Consider the following 20,446-nt stretch of genomic DNA (forward strand, 5'->3'; position numbering starts at 1 on the left):
TGCTGCTGCACGGCTTGACTCCATGCTTTGTCTCTGGGTTCTGCATGGCCCCTGGCCCTGGTCTCCGGTCCTCTGGGCTGTGGGTGGGGAGCCGCCCATGCCTAGTCCCTCTCGGGTGCTAAGCCGAAGATCTTTCCAGAGTGACTACTGGTGCCAAAGACCCAATTCCTGGTGGGCTTGGGGTGAAAACAAGCTGGGGACTGGGTACAGGCCCAGCACCTGGAGGAGTTAACTCATGCTTTAGGATCTGTCCCAACCCATCAGTCCCTGAGGAGTGGAACTCCCCTTCCGCAGGGGCCTGGCACTTCTGCCTCCTGGTGGCTGTGCTCTCACCCAGCCTTTTCCCAGGCCCCATTTCTGTATATACTGCTGTGTAACGTGTGTGTGTGCGTATTTATTCCTGGACAAGTGTGTTCATCTGCAGCCTTGCCTGAGGATAAGGTTTAGTTAGGATTGGATGAAGATCAGAATACCAGGGCCAACTAAGGCAACCAGCTCCTAGTCTGACCCCAACCCCTTGGGACCCTGGCCAGTCCCAAGACTGCCCCGACAATCAGGCAGGCTTCCCCGCTGCAAGTCCAAGCCTCGCCTGCCACTGCTGGCAGGGGCCCCGGCCTCAGCTCTGCCCTGGCAAGGGCCTAGCGCTCAGGGTCAGGCTCGCCTTGTGGCTGGCGCCAGTAGGCCTGGCTCGCATAACCCTGCTGGCGGGGACCTCCACAGCTGGCCCCCATGCCATGCCTTCCCTGAACAGCCAGGTGCAGTGGGCCTGAGCTGAGAGGGGAGCTTTCCTCACCCCAAACACATCAGGCAGAGGGGTGGACAGCAACTTTTGGTTTTGTTTCTGAAGTGGTGCCTGTACCTCCAGCCCCCAGGGGGCCTCCCTGGGCCCCACTTTTCTGCCCCACCCAGGCACCACCATCCCAGCACTTTGCTCCACATCGCCCATAGATGCCCTTTGCTGAATGTACCCGAGCGTATGTATTTAAAAGGACTCCAATGGGCATCTGAATTTGTGGCTTTGTATCCAATAAAAGATGGTGAAACTGGAATAATATCTGCCTCAGGAAAGTAAATGGTAGGTGGCCACATTTGCCAGTCTGTCACCAAACCTTCCGGTAGCTGAAATGCACTGATTAGCAAGGAGGTGGATGATCTGAATGGCATCAATGAGGCGAACTGAAGTATTACGAAGACCTGTCTCAGGACGGTAGACATCGCTGGAGGAAGACCATGCGGGTTACTGCCCCCGCCAGAGCTTTCAGTGTCTGCATAGAGCCTTGAGGGTCATTTCTGACTCTCAGCCAGGAGAAGCCATCTTTAAGGGCAAGCCCAGCAGGAACAGCACGCACCTGCCCATCCCCTCACTGGCTTGGGCACCAGAGAGGGCTCTGGCCAGCCAATCCGACTTTCGCCTGACGGAGACCAAGTTTCCCATCATGGTCTGGCTCAACATTCCATTTGACAAAATGGGGTTGCCCCTACTGATTTGATTCCTCAGGTCTTAAAGTGAAAATCAGAAAAAAGAATAGGTGTTTAGGCTTAAAAGTGTGTGGCTCTAACATCAAACAAATAGCTGAACACATCCCCACAACTCTGAGCCAGCTATTATCATCATACAGGTAGAACAACTGGAAAAAATTTACTTAAAGACCATCAAGTTAGGAGGGAGGCCAAACTCCAATGTGTGGACCTGCCACCGCCTTAATCTACTTTTGAGTTCATCGAACTCCGAGTGGTTGAAATTCAGATTAAAAAAAAAAAACCAAACACTTCCCAGATTCAGGGAGCAGAAGCTTTCTATTAATTAGTTAACTGCAGGCCAACTCTCAGGACTAGCATAGAGGAGGCGGCAGTTAGAATGCTTATTTGATCTGTGCTGGCCATCTTCAACTTTCACTGGTTAGAAGAAAGCAGAAGGGACCCCTCAGGACCATTAGTGGCTGAATTAAGACCAGGTGGCTCCTTCAGACACCTCCTCAATGGACGCCCTTCTAAGAAGTCACAAGGCTTTAGAAACATTGTTTCAAGACTCCTCAACCTCAAGATCTTAAATAAGAGAGATTAAGGGACCAAGTCAAAAGAATATGGAAGTAAAAGGGGTAGACAAGATATAATGTAATGCATTTAACAGAAACCCCAAGAAACCCTAGGAGCAGTGCCGGGCGAGGTCAGGGCCAAGTAAGAAGACGTCAGAAAAAAAGGAAAAAAAAAAGGAAGCAACTCCGTATCTTCCAGCTGCTTCTAAGACTGAGAAAGCAGCTAAAGCAAAACTTCCAGACAGGAGCCACTCAAGTGGAGCGCCTCCCCTGGCCGAGTTCTCTTTTCCACCTGCTGGGTGAGTACACGTAATGCTACAATTCTGAGCCACAGTCATTTATGAGTAAAATTCCTGCACCCAAATAATGTGCAAAATGGATTCTAGGTTTTTTAAGTTTTATTTAAATAACCTCCAGTGAGAACACAGTGGGCCAAATACTACCCCTTCCTTGTAATATCTGACCAAGACAGAGTAAGCACAGCCTGCCGGGCACTCGTGTGAGGGCTGGGAACCTCTCAGTGAAGGCGGCCGCGACCTCGGCCCCGGCCAGCGGCTGGGGAAGCATCCACTGTTGAGCGAGGGTTCTTGATGGTCTCATCGACAGACACGATGAGGCAGGCGGCCTCGGAGGCGGCAGTCAGGGCGTTGATCCGCACCATCGCTGGCTCCCACACAAAGGCCGCAAAGTTGTCAGCAATGTCCTCAGTGTTGATGTCCACCCCGTACCACATGCCCCCCTGAAAAGCAGAACAAGAGGGAAAATGATACGGAACTGCTCTCAAATTTCTTCCTGCACGTCCTCTGAATGACTGAGATTGAGGCATCCTCAGGCTCTCTGAACCCGCTGGCATCTCCCTAAGGAAGATGGCATTCCAACAGAAGCCTGGAAGCCTCTTCCCATCCCTGCCCTCCACCACCCCTCCAAACCTGAGAAGTGCTGCCCAGGGCCTCTCCCAGGCAAGCTGCTGGGTTTTAGGAAGGCCCCATTCTCACCCTCAGGTCATCTGAGGACTGTATGTCAAACCACGCTTTTCAAGAGGATGACTTTCCAACCCTTGATCTCATTTTATCATCACACCGCTTCCAGGAGCCCCCAGTGTACAGATAAGGAAACGGACACACAAGAGAAAGTGGCTTGCTTCAAGCTCTGACACAAGTCGGAAGCAAGGCCACTCACTGAGTGCTGTCGTCGTCATATTGAGCATTTAACAAACGGCATTTAGCAAACATCTCTAAATGAGTACTGGCTCGACAGCAGACGAACAAATTAAATTCTCAAGAGATGCGTGCTCTACATGGAGGTAGTACAGCCACGGCTGGACTGCTGTCGGCAGGGCCCTCAAGTGCTGGAGGAACCCACGAGGAACCCCGTACACACAGTGGTCGTACACGCTTCAGGGAGGCGGCTACCGTGCTTCTTCATTCCCTCAGTGCACCAAAAGGAGCGACCAGACTCTTGCAAGAAGCACTGAAGAAACCCTGGAACAACTAGTCCTGACACCATGGCTTTCCTTTTGACCTCAGAAGAGGCAGTCAGTTGGTACCGGATTTGGTTCCAGCACCATCACCTGGGCTGAGCACACAGAGCCCGAGTAAGCACAGCACACTCAAAGAATCTAGCCCCATCCACCCAGTCCCTGGACTCAAAGGAAAGGAATAACCCACCTGGGCGTGCCGAGCCCGGAGCTTGTTGAGGATGTTTGTGGCATCAAAGCCAGCATTGTCACAGAGCTGGCGTGGGATAATTTCCAAGGCCTTGGCATAGGCCCCAATCAGTAGCTGCTGTTTTCCTGGAATGGTTCTTGAGTAATCTCGCAGGTACTTGGAGAGCTCCATCTCGATGGCGCCACCACCAGCCACCACTGAATCATTCTGCAAAGACCAGACTCACCTCTAAATTCAAGGAGTCCCCTGTCTAAACTCCAGCCATGGCCAAACTGGGCCACTCAGTCAACAGGCCCCCTAGCCTAGAAGGAGGGCTGGCTCCTCACTCCCTCCCCCAGCCCAAGCCACAGGAAGCCCGGACACAGACCACGCCTAGCACATCCCAACTGCAATCTGGTGAACCATATGGTTTCTGACCCTCTTCAAGGTCACCTACACCTTGAGGGCACTGGCACACTCCCTGGGATGACTGAGTCCATCAGCTCCACAGGTGCTCACAAGAACAAGTGTTAGCTTTTAAGGCAGCATGACTTATTTTGAGAGACTGAGGATGTTTGATCTATGAGACAATCAGGGCCCACATGCCCACTTGGAAGAACAGGTTATACAGGAAAGGGATCACCACACAAATCCAGGGTCGCATCAGCTCAAGAGGCAGAGTAGGCTGTGCAGGCTGGAAGCCCCCAGTCCAGTACCTTGATGGCCCTCCTGACAATCATGATGGCGTCGTGCAGGGACCGCTCTGTCTCCTCCATGAATTGCTCTGCACCACCACGGAGGATGATAGTGCATGTCTTGGCCTTAGGGCAGCCAGTGAAGAAATTGTACCTACACCCAGGATCAAATTGTATCTGTGAACTCGTTTCTGCTGCCAACCCACAGTGTTCTGACCTCACCAAGTCCTCCCAACACTCAACAGCTGCTCTTCTGTCCCTCACTAAAGTTCTCCAAGCCCACCCTTAAAAGCGCGTTCTTGGGAAGGTCTAGGGCTGTACCACAGGGGCATAAAAGACTGTGGAGTCAGACTGTAGACCCGATTTGACCTTCTTTCTTCCTGAAACACTTTACATAACTTAACACTATTCACCCCAAGAGATTAAGACCTCAGAAGACAGTAGCACATGTTACTGTAGCCCACCAGGCTCCTCTGTCCATGGGATTCTCCATGCAAGAATACTAGAGTGGGTTGCCATTTCTTCCTCCAGGGCATCCTCCCCACCCAAGGACCGAACTCGCTTTTCTTCATTTCCTGCACTGGCAGGCAGGCTCTTTACCTCTAGCGCCACCTGGGAGGCCTGTTATATATACACCACAAACCAAAGATGGCAGAAGGCCATCAGGCAAGTCTCATGAGCTAAGCAAACAGGGAGCCCAGGCCTACCACTCACCTCTCGCCTCCAATCTGAGTCTCTTCAAAGACCTGGCAGCGGCCCAGAACATCTGACGACAGCGCATTCACACTGGTCTGGATGGAGCCTCCACAAGCCTGAGGAACACGAGACAAAATCATCTAGCAGTGACAGATCACATGAGGGGGGAAGCAAGCATCCTGCCACCTAGTTTTAAAGCCAATTCACATGTTAGACTGCCACGGTGCCCCAGATACACTAATGACCCACGCTCACCCTTGACCTCAAGGCTCCCTCTGGAAGAGGAGAAAACAAAACAGAATGAAGACACATGAAGGCAAACAAGCCCCGTTAAAAAGCTTTACCCAGTACCCTCTTCCCTAAACTAGGGTGCTCTGAACCCAGTGACTGAAGTCATGATCAGTGCTTTAAAACTTAAAGCACTTTGGCAAGATGCTTAAGAAGGGAGGAGGGACTTCCCTAGCAGTCCAGTGGTTAAGAAGCCATGCTTCCAGTGCAAGGGTGCAGGTTCCATCCCCGGTTGGGGAACTAAGATTCCACAGGTGCAAGATGTAGCAAAAAAAAAAAAAAAAAAAGAGAGAGAGGAAACCTGGCCTGCAGCATCAAGACTGGAGCTTAGCCAGCTAATCATAGCACTACTGCTAGCTTCCCTCACAAATCAGCTTTCCTGACTTGTTTGGTTAGATTAACTCTTATATAGTAGTATGCACACACTGGAACTGAAATGTTTCACGGCAAAAAGAGTTGAGAAGACAAGCCCAGATTCACACACCACTCCAGTACATTAGATACGTGAAAACCCCTCTGGGGCCACAAAGACCTAAAAGCGGCCCGTGAGAACCTGGTTACCATCATTGTCCTCTTCAGATCCTCCTCCGGCACTCGGCCAGCGCAGAACATGTCCCTGTCAGCAAAGTACTGGGTGGCCACATCCCCGATGGGGAGTTTAGACAAGACGACTTTGGCTCCGGAATGATGGATCTTCTCTAACTTGTCATAAAGAATGTTCCACTCAGCATCAACAATTGCCTGATAATCCTGAAGAGACCCAGAAAATATTAATTTATTAGGGAATTAACAGAGGGTAAACAGAAGAGACTCCCCTCAGTTCAAACAAACAAGGACCCTATAAGGTAACTTAGAAACCACCTAAAATTTTCAAACACAAAAGCCGAAAGTAATCCGAGCACTGGGAGCTACTCCAGAGCTGGTATTTGCTAAGGTGTGAGGCAGTTTGGCCAGCTAAGTTCTAGCTCCTCTGAGACACTGCAGCCATGGAGTTCCCAATGACAAGCCCTTTCCTTCAAAGGCCATTCCGTGTTCGGGATGCATTTTCCAAGAACAGCTGCTTACAGCTGGTGACAATGCTGCCTCCAGGGAGAAGCCGTGCTGATACCGATGCTGGGAGCACACCGGCCCCCGCAGCACGGGACAGGCCAGAAGGGCAGAGCGCACATCTGCCCAAATAAGAGGAATCAAAATACAGGGCTCATTTTATAGCTGAAAGGCTCCCGCAAGCCCCTTCTCCAGGGCCAAAGATAATGTTTCAGCAGGTTTGCCCTATCCAAACCTCCTCAGGTCCAGGTCAGAGTAGAGTGAGAAGAGTGGGCCTAGTATTTAGACATCAATACTTAGGGGCATAGGAGGGGAAAGGAGCCCATAAGGTACCTGAGAAACAAAGCTAAGCCCAAGATGACCACGAAAGCCCAAGGCTTTGGCCCAGAATGCTGCCCAGTTTCATGCCGCTGCCAGCTGGGAGGACCTACCTCAACTGTATGGACTCTGATTTCTGCATTATCTTTCTCAGCTTTCAGCTCGAGCTCAACATTTAAAAGGGCAATCATTGGATTATGGTACTTTTTGGGTTGCATTTCAAACCCAGCATAAGAGAAAGTCTTCTTGAATGCGACGCCAGCGACAAGCTGGGACTCCTGTTTAAAAAAACCAGATGGTTCAACAGTTCAGTACTGGCATGAAATAAAATCAAGTTAGTGGTGTGCTGGACTAATGCATGTCCATTTCTGTGAACCTGAAAGGGTTAATTATGTTTTTATTCCACTACTGTAACAAAGTTTTTCCATCATCCTAAATGCTAAGAAAAATATGAAAACATTTTGGTTGTCCCTTCAGGATAAGGAAAACCACTTAGCTTGCAGAGACTAAGCATGGGAAAGGCCTGTCTGGGCTGTCCTTTAAGACTGACCCTCCAAAGCACACGTGCCAAGGGATGCACTGTCATTCCAACTCGACACCTCCCAGTCTTCACTGCACATACGTACACACATCCCTCCCTACCTGTACTGCACGTGAGCGCACAAACACCTGTGTGCTGTAGCCTAGATGCTTCCTCTCTTTAGGAGATGAAAACAAAAGGTCGTAACAGTCAGAAATTTCCCGCAGTTCTCAAGTTATCATTGTGGCTTCTCTCATCTCAATCCCTCAAAATATGAACTACTACACCACTCATTCCAAAACAGAGCCTGCTACGTGGTCGATTTAACAGAAGGGCATGATGAAAGCACACGGCACTTGGGAGTGACTTTAACACTATGAGAAGGCAGGCTCAACCTCAGACCTCTTATTAAATGACCTGGGTATTTCCCACTCCATAAAGAAGGATATATTCAGGAAGTGAGGTCAGAAAGAAAAAGACAAATAGCATATGATCATTTACATGTAGAATCTAAAATACAACACAAATGAACCTATCTGTGAAATAGAAACACTCACAAAGTGAACAGACTTGTGGTTGCCATGGGGGTCGGGGGTTGGAGGAGAAGTGGGTTAGGAGTTTGGGGTTACCATGCAAACTATTACACAGAATGGGTAAACAAAGTCCTACTATTCAATATTCAGTCATAAATCATAATTGAAAGGAGTATGAAAAAGCAGCACAAGCTGGAATCAAGATTACCGGGAGAAATATCAATAACCTCAGATATGCAGATGACACCACCCTTATGGCAGAAAGTGAAGAGGAACTAAAAAGCCTCTTGATGAAGGTGAAAGTGGAGAGTGAAAAAGTTGGCTTAAAGCTCAACATTCAGAAAACGAAGATCATGGCATCTGGTCCCATCACTTCATGGGAAATAGATGGGGAAACAGTGGAAACAGCGTCAGACTTTATTTTTCTGGGCTCCAAAATCACTGCAGATGGTGACTGCAGCCATGAAATTAAAAGACGCTTACTCCTTGGAAGGAAAGTTATGACCAACCTAGATGGCATATTCAAAAGCAGAGACATTACTTTGCCAACAAAGGTCTGTCTAGTCAAGGCTATGGTTTTTCCAGTGGTCATGTATGGATGTGAGAGTTGGACTGTGAGGAAGGCTGAGTGCCGAAGAATTCATGCTTTTGAACTGTGGTGCTGGAGAAGACTCTTGCGAGTCCCTTGGACTGCAAGGAGATCCAACCAGTCCATTCTGAAGGAGATCAGCCCTGGGATTTCTTTGGAAGGAATGATGCTAAAGCTGAAACTCCAGTACTTTGGCCACCTCATGCGAAGAGTTGACTCATTGGAAAAGACTCTGATGCTGGGAGGGATTGGGGCCAGGAGGAGAAGGGGACGATAGAGGATGAAATGGTTGGATGGCATCACTGACTCGATGGAAGTGAGTCTGAGTGAACTCCGGGAGTTGGTGATGGACAGGGAGGCCTGGTGTGCTGCGATTCATGGGGTCGCAAAGAGTCGGACATGACTGAGCGACTGATCTGATCTGATCTAATGAAAAAGAATTAGGTATGTGTTAACAATCACTCTACTGAACAGGAGAAATTAACACAACATTGTAAATCAACTATATGTTGACAAAATAACAATTTTAAAAACTGTATTCCGTTCAATGACCTATGTGTTTTCTGGTAGTACTAATCTACAGTTTTAGTCTACCATACATAATACCGTAGCCTATCAGGGAACAGATTCCTACATCATTCAAATCCATAGCCTCCTAAAGGGGGTGATGCCTGAGCTGAATCAAGATGGATGCGCTGAAATTAGTCAAACAGAAAACGAAAGAGATGTCTCCAACAGGCAGAGGCAGTATGGTGCAGTCAGGAGATGAAAAGCCATTAGCAGTTGCTGGAATACAAAATAAGAGGGTAGGGGGGAAAAAAAGAGGGCAGGGACACGTTTAGGAGAATCTTAAAGGCTCTGCTAAGGCCTGACTCTTATCCTGTGGGCCTATAGAACCCCAAGTGGCTTCACACACAGAGTGTAAATTGAGGAACCTCACTCTGCAGCAAAAAATAGAACAAACTTAGGGGATGCAAGATTGGAGGAAGGGTGCGTTACCAGGACAGAGGTCTAGTAAAAGAGACAGACTGAACGTACGTGTGGCTTGCGGCCCCTGGCTTTCTCACCAGTTAAAATTACAGTTCTGATCCCTAGTTTAGCGAATGCCAATTTAATCTCAAGGGTTTCTGGAACAGAAGATGGAACACTGAGATCAAAGCAGTGTGTAAAGACAATGTCAGCAAGCCATGACGTAGAGAATGGGCTGAAACACAACCATCTGGGGGCCAAAGGCATGGGAACGGCTCAGATGACTTTCAGGTTCTTTACAGCTTTGTTATATAAAGGGAATCTCATCCCCCTCTCATGTGCCATGACAGAAAGAGGAGGAGATGAACAGAATGAAAACACAATTGTGTGGTGCAAATACAGTAGACACTAGTCACTATTTTAATTTAAATAAGTGAAAAAATATGTTGTTAAATAAACAAAAGTTGCAGGACACTATGTACTACAAGTGAGCATTCGTTTCAAAAAACAATATTTACATTTATACTTATAGACGCACAGTGGAAGAACACACACAGTTAATAGTGGTTTCTGGGGCAGGAGTGGTGTAGGACACATTTCTGTTTTCCTTTAGGACTTTCTATACAGTTTAACTTCTGTATTATCTGTTCAAGATAAATGAATAAAAGAAGGGACAGCCTGCCTGTACCGCTTGGAGAAGAATGGACTGCAAAGTACTTATATTTATTGAGAGGATTTTAGATAATTTATCAGAGCTAGCCCTGTCCCCTCCGACATTAACACTGAGATTCTGAAAATCAGCCAGTTCATCCTTCGATTCTGCTGACAAGTAATACTAGTCTGTGGAGGTTACAAAATGCACCTACAGGAGACACTTGCAGCCCCAGTATGAGGAACACAGCTGGCTTCCCGCCCAAGTGCTCTCTCTCTATTCCTCTAATGTGTGCTGTCCGCCTACACCAAGCTGCCTACAGGGTCGATGTGAAAGCAAGAGCCTCCCAGGGAGGCCTCGGCAGGCTCACCTCTAGGGCTCCACCTTGCACCTTCTTGATTCCAATCATTTTAAGCTGCAGCAAATCATCAAGCATCATCACCGCGTCCACCACCATCTTAGCGAAGAAGGCTTTCTGCTGGGAGATCAGCTTGGAGCTCAGAGCAGTCATGGCACATTTCTCAAGCAGCTTCCTCTGCTCCCTGGGACACAAGGGTGGGATCTGCATCAGGCCTCGAAAGCCGCTCTTATCGTACTCTCTTGCAACGTGGAGATGGTTTCTATCCTAGCCTTTAACAGCCCTCAACACTTTGTCTTCTGAATCTTTAGGGAAGATCACCAGTGACAGATGGTGACTGCACTCAAAGACCTCATGACTGACAGCTCTTCAACTACAGCCTACAGCCTCTCTTGTGCTACATGGACTGACTGGGCACAGCAAGGGGTTTAGCAAGAGCCAAACAGCCCCAGTCCACGCAGGGTATTCCAGCACGCTTCTGCATCCAATCTGGCCTGGGAGTCAAGGTTCTGACAAAGTTCACTGCAAACTTACACTTTATCTTCCTTCTTCACAGTCACTGCGATCTCTTTGATCTTGTTAACTGCCTGCCAAGAACAGAAACGGGGTGAGTCTCTCACGTTAAAAACAAACTGGAGAAGTGGGTCCCAATCTCTCCTGCTAGTCCCTAATCTGTTTACTCCCAAATCTTAAGTACTTCGACAGCTGAAATAACATTTCTAAGTCTTAAAGCTGCCCAGAAATATATAAATCTCTAGTTTAGAAACGTAGAGCAGGCACAGAACAGCACTGGTGACAACTTGTAGTACTTTATATATTAACTATGTCATGTAATACATGATACACATATTTGTATGTTAAACATTGTATCTTTTCAAAGCCATCTTTTTCAAAAGATATCCTTTCATACATACTTCTCACATATGATTTCATTTTAATGTCACCACCCCAAAACAGAGACAGTAAAGAAAGTAAGGTGCGGAGGAACTGACTTACCCCAAGTTAAAGAATGAAAGTCAAAGGTCAATAAAAGCAAGGTCTCAAGATGTGCTATGAAGTACTCGATAAAAACAAAACAGCTCTCACTGACAGCCTGTGGTATGTCTACATCATAGTCTGTGAGGAAACTGGAAGCTTAAACAGACTAAGTAATATACCTAGTCAATAGCTATTGAATGGTAGAACTGAGATTTCTATGGAGTAGAATTCAGAAAATATTCAAGGAATGTTGTCCCCAGACCCTCCACAACCCAATACAGACCATATCCCAAGAGAAACAAAAAGGTGCCCAAACGGCCCAGCTTCACTAGCACTCCCATACCAACTGTGTGGCAGTGCGGAAGGCGCGGATGATGATCTGCGGGTGCAAACCTTCCTCTACGTAGGGTTTCACCTGTTTCAGAAATTCTGCAGCCAGCAGGGTCACTGAGGTGGTGCCGTCACCGACCTGGAACAGGATGACAGGAAACTCACATCCACTCACATTCAGGAATAAAACTCCCAAACTCTGTTTTCTAGGCCATCTATCCATTTAAACTGGGGTGTTGCTGGGTAGATATTCATCCCATCAAATGGTCCTGGGCCACAAAATTAATTCTGCAGCCAGGCCCATTCTCCAAAGAGGGCTGATCTGGACAAATTTTCCCAGAATATGAAATCATATACACAAATTAACCAGGAACTTATCTACTATGGACAAGGTACTATGATCAGTAACACAATATACGTGCTTATAATATAATGCTAATATGTCTGATGCTGGGAGGGATTGGGGTCAGGAGGAGAAGGGGACGACAGAGGATGAGATGGCTGGATGGCATCACCGACTCGATGGACGTGAGTTTGGGTGAACTCCGGGAGTTGGTGATGGACAGGGAGGCCTGGCGTGCTATGATTCATGGGGTCGCAAAGAGTCGGACACGACTGAGTGACTGAACTGAACTGAACTGAGTATGTCACAAATAACAAATAATGATAGCAAAAGGTACGAGATAAATGGGAACAAATTCTACAGGAGTTCACAAAACAAACCTCTAAGGATCAAAGTCTTCTGTATTTTAAACACTATTTGGAATAAGCAGATTATGAGCTTGTTTTTCTTAATAGCAATTTTCTACAATGGGATCTAAACTTTATTTTAATAAAGGAGAAAAAGAATAAGAGCTTTTATTCCCTCTGCTTCCCCTTTTCTTTGAGAAAAAAGAGTTTTTTAGAAAACTGGTTAACCTCTGATATAGAAGAAATTTACTTTTAACTCACTTATGTTTCTGTGGAATGTAAGAGATTTTAGGGAGAAAAAAAGTTACTGTGGCAAAGGGTTTAAGCTGCCAAATTCCTAGACAGAAAGGTATTCCTTTGTTGAAAATTGCCATACTGTTTTCCAGGCTACAGGGTCCTAATAGACCTTTTAATATAACTTTGGGAGGTTATCTGTAACATTCTGAAATGCAAACTTGTCTCTCTCAATAAGACTCCAGTGTTAGAAATGAGTTTTAAAAAGGCAAAGACAAGTTAATGTCACTGACAGGAACATAAAACGGCAAATTTTATGTTATGTGTGTTTTACCACTATAAATGTTTTTTTAAGAAAGAAAAAAGTGAACTGGAAACAATCTCCAACTCCATCTTATAAGGCAACCAACAGATGAGAGGGTAAATTATTTACTGAGCAACTCATATAAATGACAGCACACAGGCCTGGTCCTGAGACCTGAGCACAACACAGTGAAACAGAAGGATTTTAAAGGGCTATTAATTCCATCTACATAGTTTTACAAACCTGTATTTGTGAAATTATGGTTTTAGATATAAAATCAAAATGCTTAAAGAAAGAAGAGCAAAGGAACAAACAGGCATGTGTTTCAATCTCCACTGAAACACTCAGACTAGATATTCCTACCTCAGCATCTTGGGATTTTGCAATGTCCACTAAAGTCTTCGCTGCAGGATGGACAACATCAAGGAGTTTCAGAATTGTGGCCCCATCATTAGAAATTGTTGCTTTGCCTTTAAAGGGACAAACACAAAGTAAAAATTTAAAGATCTTTTCTTAAATTCTGACTTCTAGCTGGACTTGGAGCCCATATACACTTTACTGGGACAGGACAGAGGGTCTTGTGGTGGAAATGAACTGATCTGTTTATGGATTTAGCTCTGGGCACAAAGGGCCACCTAAAATCACACATTTTCAAAAACCATGAGCTCTTCATTTTCCCTAATAGCAAACCTCTACTGGATGCAGAAAACATTTTAAAAAATAAGAATGGATAATCATTTAGATATTCTTAACAGTTGATACCCTCTTATTTCACTTGTAAATTAATACACTAAAGCATAATGTGGAATCTGTCTCAGCAACATGATACAATAGGAGTGACTACAGGCAACTTCGGAAGGTTCTATTTCATGTTTTTAGGCCAAATCTCTCTACAAGGCAAGATTCCTGAACCTGGCTTCTCCCATATATTCCCAAGAGGCTCAGCATTCAGGACAGTGTATGAAAAGAAGTAGCTTCACAGAGAGCAATCCTTCAGCGATCTTAAAAGCAGAGGGATTTCCGTTGCCAAGCTCTGCTGGCCCCAAACACTTTAGAGGAGCCTCCTCTTCTGCACACTGGTCTCAGAAACTCTGCACTTACCTCGGCCATCCACAATGAGCTTGTCCATACCACGGGGGCCCAGGGTAGTTCTGACAGCCTCAGCAATCACCTGGCAGGCACTGATGTTACTTACAAGCTGGGGGATGCCTTGGGAGCTATCAGTCCCCTCTTTCAACAGGATAACTGGTGTGGGCTAGAGAAGAAAGAGCAATTCACTTAAAAAAAAAAAATCTGGAGGCCCCTTTAAACCACATTCCCCCAATGTCCATCCACTACATCTATTCCTTAAACAGCCTCTACCCCCAGAGATAGCATGCTCTGTAGGTATACCAGAAAATGGTTTGAGAAGCACTGATTTAGTCAAAAAGAACAAATCAAATAATGTATTCTTCAGTGCCCAGTTGAAAAAGCATACCACTTTCAGCTTCTGACCCTGTTTCCCGGGTTGAGGAGTTAGGCCACTGCAAGCGGGCCGTACTTAGTGCTCACTCCAGCAAACACCCGTTCAACCGCCTGAGAGCTTAATCGCAGAGAAGGAGATGGGCACTGATGCAGAATGAGATGCCAAGAGCTTCAGATGTTGTCCCAGAGATGCCCAGACAGGAGGTTTTACCAAAGATGGTAGCTGGAGTGTAGGGAAATGGCTAGGCAGATAAACAAACGGCACGTTTGTCCTGCCTCACAAAATGACAACTCTAATTTGTACAGCAGTGTTTCCATCTCTCATGCTGGTTCCATAAAGCTTTCTTGTGACTAATCTCCAATCAGATACCCTAAACAAGTTTTTCTCTATTTTGCATTGGTCTCAGAACAGTCACTATTCTCTTATGACTGATTTTATGTATATTAAACAGATAAGTGTAAACACTGTTTCAAAACTTTTCTTATGTTAGTTATGTGTGTACAATTAGGCTACGTTGTTATTTAGTCCCAAAGTTGTATCTGACCCTCTGCAACCCTATGCTTTGAAATTTATTTCTTACTGTGAATTGCAAATGTAAAGTTTGACAGTCACTGCCCATGTCCACCCCTGGGGATATTTCAAGTATTTGAGTGGAGAAGACATAGAAAAGCATCAGGCTGTCTCAGTCCAACAAAAAGAGCCAAGAATTCACAACTAGAAACTCAAACAACCCATGAGGCTGACTCCACATTAACTGAACAATTTCTTTAAAAATTTGACTTCTTTGGCCCGTGTAGCTGGAAGGTAGTGAAAAAGCAAAAGACTGGAATGCGATTGAAGAAGCAGACAAGAATCAATCACTACTCATTTGCAGACTACGGTAAGGAGTTTATAGATTTTATTCCTACAAAGAAGGGATGCCCTGGAAAAGCTTTTAGCAGAGTAATGGCATAGTCTAATTTACACTGGGGTAAAACAACAACAACAACAAAAAAAACTATAAGAGGCAAGATATAATGAGCAACTGCATAAAAACAGGCTAGAAAGATGCACAACAAACTCAAATAAGTAAGAGTGGTAGTAAAGAAAAATTTGAAACTTGGGTATTTTATTTTGTTTCAACTTTTCCTAACAAACATATCATACATTATTTAATGGCTTCTCTGTACTCTCAGAATTCCTTCGGGTCCCTTGCAAGGAAAAATGGGTTCCCCAAAGGCGCCTTCTCCCAGTCCTGCTAAATCATTCCTCAGGGCAGCTTCAAGTCATCTCTGGTCCAACCCTGCCCCAACAGAGATTTACATTATCAATCAAAAACCAACTTGAGTCTTAATCCCTTCCTCGTCCCTTCAACAGAGTCATTCCCCCCACCAAGTCTAACTTATCCAATGTTTTTATAAACTTTTTCTCATCTCTAACTACAAATTATACCCCACCTACAAGAGCCACACTGCCATATTCTACCGAAACCGCTTTCTTCCCACTAGGCCAGCAATTCCTCAGAGCTGCCATTCCTCTCAACAGTAGTTAACATGGGCACTGGGAACAGGGGATCCCAGAACTCTGCTCCTTCTCAAGCATAATGTTTATATTGCCATCCATCTTAAAACACAAGCTTCATAAAGGTAAGGACTACACTAATTTCAGAGTAGAGTGCCTAGATTTGGCCACATACAAAGCAATATACAGAAGCTTTTGGTGCTGAAAATTCCAATTTCATTATCAGTTGAACCTTGAACAGCATGGTTTGAACTGTGTAGGTCCACTTATGCCTGAATTTTTTTTCAGCAGTAAATACTACAGTACACCACCATCTGAGGTTGGTTGAATCCTCAGATACCAAGAAATCAAGATATGGGGGCTGACTAAATCATATGCAAACTTTTGACTTAGCAGAATCTGGTCCCCTAACTTCCGGAGTTATTCAAGGGCCAAATACACTTGAAAGCGCTTTATACACATCATGAAGTACGGTGGCAATCGGTTCTTATTTTTGGAAAAGCATCAGCAGTATGGTGACAATAAATTCACTGAGACTCCCTAAGTACAAGCAGGAAGGGCTTGGAAGCAGCTGACCACGCTGTCCCAAGTTCCTATGCTGTATAGGCCCTACAGAAATGGCAGGCTGGGTACAGAGATCCTCTGGGGAGGAAAAGGCAGCGGGACTGGACTGAGCCAAGCTAGGTCAACCAGGATGGTGCCTCTGTCAGTCCTCCAAGGGCAAGCCCAGCTCGTGTCTTTAAGTTACTTTCCAACCTCGTTTTTACTCAAGTGAAGAAACAACAGCAGGATCCAATAATCTGCCAAGGGTATCTACCATGAAAGGCTTGCTAATTTCAGCTTAATGGTCTTCCTTCTCCTTAAAAACTTTTAATAAGCATTATTTAACTTGATGCTCTATAAAACCACAGACGTTCATACGTTAAGGCATGCAGTGCTGAACACAAAGGCAAGGACATACCAATACCTTCTGTGTGGCTGTACCGAAGTCACAGGACTGAGCTTTTTGAGGAACCCTCTTACCTCTTTTTCAATCACAATAGGCTTCCAGAGTGTCAGGTACCAACTCAACACCAGGTACCAAACAATAACAGCAAGAGTTCTTGGTGACTCAAGTTTCATACTCAAAAAGGAGAGCTATAAAAAGTCAATAAGCAAGGAAACAGACCAGGGGTCAGTTCAGGAAAAAGCTGAGGTGGTGGTCTGGGGCCCCTTGGTGAAGGGTTTTATCGCAAGTCAGAAGAACTTTGGGGGCCGGAAATATAATGCCACACTCAAAGTTACACGTCCATTAAATGGCACAGTTAATTACAAACATAGGCATTCGGTGTGGCTCCAGAGCCCTTACTCTCAAGTGTTCTACTATGCTGCCACTGCATGAGATGAAGATGACTTCAGGGAATAGGTACCACTGAAGACCAAGTGAAAAAGGCAGTACTGGGTGTATGAAAGGGAGAGGGTACACCGAGTAACGCCAGGTTCCTACTCTCTCGGGCACAAGCAGCATTCTCAGGGCATTTGGTAGACTGCACACCTGACAGCTGTCAGTCTGCCATATGACTAGGTCAGGCAGAAGTTGAGGAAGCAGGAAAAGAACAGAGAACTGAGCTGGACTGATAAAAATGGACAAGCGACCTACCAAGTGCACAGGAACCACAGGTCAGGGTTTTACCTCAAACACTTAAGAGTTGGCCCTGTTCAACAGCAACTCGGGGGACACCACCGAGGTTGTTTGGGACCCATGGAAGGTACCTGTAGAGTTGGAGAAAGGGATGCCACAGAAGGGGGGTGGGGAGGGCTACAGACAGCCTCCAGGATTCACCTGCTTCCCTAAAGAAAATGAGACCCAGAATTACGTGGCCAACTAGAAAAGCCATCTAATGTCACATCTGGAAGGGCAGACAGGGTCAGAGGCTGGGTCTTCTCACCTCTAATGCATCATCCCCACTGCCCTGCCCATTCTCCTGGTTGAGAAGTTGCACCTCAGAAGCTGTACTAGGGGCCTAGTACATTCAGTAGGTACTAAAAGTTCAAACTACCACCCAGCAGTGCTTATTTCACATCCTAGCAAGGTAATAATGCTCAAAATCCTTCAAGCTAGGCTTCAACAGTATGTGAACCAAGAACTTCCAAATGTACAAGTTGGAATTTGAAAAGGCAGAGGAATTAGAGATCTAATTGCCAACATCTGGTCGATCACAGAACAAGCAAGGGAATTCCAGAAAAACATCTATTTCTGATTCATTGACTACGCTAAAGACTTTGACTGTGTGGAGCACAACAAACTGTGGAAAAACGTTAAAAGAGATAAGTACACTAGACCACCTTAACTGCCTCCTGAGAAACCTGTATGAGGTCAAGAAGCAACAGTTAGAATCGGACACGGAACAATGGACTAATTCAGACTGGGAAAGGAGTATGTCACGGCTATATACTGTCACCGTGCTTATTTAACTTATACGCAGAGTACATCGTGCAAAATGCCTGGCTGAAGCTCAAGCTGGAATCAAGATTGCTGGGAGAAATAGCAATAACCTCAGATATGCGATGACACCACCCTAATGGCAGAAAGCAACTAAAAAGCCTCTTGATGAAGGTGAAAGAGGAGAGTGAAAAAGCTGGCTTAAAACTTAGCATTCAAAATACAAAGATCATGGCATCCAGTCCCATCACTTTATGGCAAAGAGATTGGGAAAAAATGGAAACAGTGACAGACTTTATTCACTTGGGCTCCAAAATCACTGCGGATAGTAGCTGCAGCCATGAAATTAAAAGACCCTTGTTCCTTGGAAGAAAAGCTATGACAAATCTAGACAGCATATTAAAAAGCAGAGGCATCACTTTGTCGACAAAGGTCTGTATAGTCAAAGCTATGGTTTTTCCAGTAATCATGTACAAATCTGAGAGCTGGACCACAAAGGCGGCTGAGTGCTGGAGAAGACTCTTGAGAGTCCCTTGGACTTCAAGATCAAACTAGTCAATCCTAAGGGAAATCAGTCCTAAATATTCATTGGAAGGACTGATGCTGGAGCTGAAGCTCCAATATTTTGGCCATCTGATGCGATGAACTGACTCAGTGGATAAAACCGTGATGCTGGGAAAGATTGAGGGCAGGAGAAGGAGACGACAAAGGATGAGATGGTTGGATGGCATCACCGACTCGGTGGACATGAGTTTGCCCAAGTCCGGGAGTTGGTGATGGACAGGGAAGCCTGGCGTGCTGCAGTCCATGGGGTCGCAGAGAGTTAGACAGGACTGAGCGACTGAACAACAAAATGCGTTTACTTAATGAATGAAGGGATGATGAGCGGACTACGAGCGGAGGGATCTGTCTTCAATTATGCAGCAGCAAGGTGGCAGGGAGCGGGGCAATGAGAGACCACAGCTCTCCTTGGGCTCCGTCCCCATGCTGCCTCTGCCGATTATAGGAAGCACCCTCCTTCACATCCGCATTTTTCAAGACAGCCAGAGCTTCCAAGTCTGGCCCTGGACCGCGTATGCACGCTCAACCCGCAGTCATTTGACCCAGGTCAAGATTATGGGGGGCTCCGAAAACTGGGTGACCGACGCAGGTTCAAGGCCCCGAAGCACCCTGGGACTTGTAGTCCCCGGCCGGCCCGACCAGAGCCTCCTCTTGACCCCCACAAAACCCTTGCTGAGGGCAGCTGCTCCGGGCCCGGGCCCACCAGGCGGTAGCGGACCGGGGTCCTTCACAGACAGAGGGTCGGAGCGAGAACCGAGTCAATAAGCAGGAGAAGGTTCTACGAGACTAGCCTAGGCCAGGCGGCGCCAGCTACCGACCAGATGGCAGCGGATGGAGCCGGATGACTGAGATGCGACTCACCATCATCTTGTAAGCTTATCCAGTGGCCGGCTACTCCTCTTCTCCGCGCCCGGGACGCCCAGCAATCCCACAATGCTCCGCGCCAGAGAAATCCCCAGAAGCTTCACAAAGCCGTTGGACCGGGAGAGGAAGGGGTGGGCCACTTCCGCCACTCTATGGTTCGCTACCATAGAGTCGGCGTGGCTAGAAGGGTCAGAGGCCGGGCCTCGGTGAGAGCTATGAGAATCGTTGGTGAGGGAAGGTTCGCCGGTTTTCCATGGTGCCATTATTTTTGAGCATGTAGAATCCTTGCTTGGCCGCGTTAGCCACTAACTCTAATTCCATTCCTCCTATCTCCCAAGACCAAGGGATGCAATAAACGCATATATTTATTGACTGGTGACTGAGAGACAGGCTTTTACTAAGCATTTGACGTGAATGAGCTCGTTGTTACACACTATCGTTTTGGTAGTACCACGATCACGCCCACTTTACAGACGAGGGAACTGAGGCTGAGAGGTTAGGTGTCCAACATCACACGTGGGCACCTGGCCCGAATGCTCGTTTTCTGCTTTGGCATTGTCAGAGCTTCCTCGAGTGTCGGGTACATCAGGCCTACTGGTACATCCCCAGAGCCTACTGACTACGACCGCACAAACGCCAGTGGAACTAGGCAGAGGATGAGCAGAGCAGGGGTCGCCCGAGACCACCTGGGCGCTAGACGAATGCCTTCCCAAGAAGAGGATGGGAAAAAGGAAAGCACAGCTAGAAGATA

General features: G+C 46.5%; 1 protein-coding gene across 1 annotated transcript; it reads right to left on the reverse strand.

Annotated features, from left to right (window-relative positions):
- Window positions 1–2,416: 2,416 nt before the first annotated feature.
- Window positions 2,417–19,846, reverse strand: CCT7 (chaperonin containing TCP1 subunit 7). Its single transcript, XM_055539650.1, has 12 exons — window positions 19,693–19,846; window positions 13,985–14,138; window positions 13,247–13,353; window positions 11,669–11,794; window positions 10,882–10,934; window positions 10,360–10,531; window positions 6,840–7,004; window positions 5,923–6,111; window positions 5,092–5,189; window positions 4,399–4,531; window positions 3,704–3,910; window positions 2,417–2,775 (listed from the first exon to the last, which is right to left on the reverse strand). The coding sequence occupies exons 1-12, from the start codon at window positions 19,696–19,698 to the stop codon at window positions 2,554–2,556; spliced, it is 1,632 nt and encodes a 543-aa protein (XP_055395625.1). The 5' UTR covers window positions 19,699–19,846; the 3' UTR covers window positions 2,417–2,553.
- Window positions 19,847–20,446: the final 600 nt, after the last annotated feature.

This window comes from Bubalus kerabau, chromosome 11 (genome assembly GCF_029407905.1).
Source record: "Bubalus kerabau isolate K-KA32 ecotype Philippines breed swamp buffalo chromosome 11, PCC_UOA_SB_1v2, whole genome shotgun sequence".
NCBI classification, from domain to species: Eukaryota; Metazoa; Chordata; class Mammalia; order Artiodactyla; family Bovidae; genus Bubalus; species Bubalus kerabau.

Excerpts from the sequence above, each read along its gene's own strand:
- CCT7 (XM_055539650.1), bottom strand. Across the intron at positions 13,354-13,984 it reads GCTCATTGTGGATGGCCGAG|GCAAAGCAACAATTTCTAAT; the intron begins GTAAGTGCAGAG and ends GTCCCTTTAAAG. Across the intron at positions 2,776-3,703 it reads TCCGGGCTCGGCACGCCCAG|GGGGGCATGTGGTACGGGGT; the intron begins GTGGGTTATTCC and ends TCTGCTTTTCAG.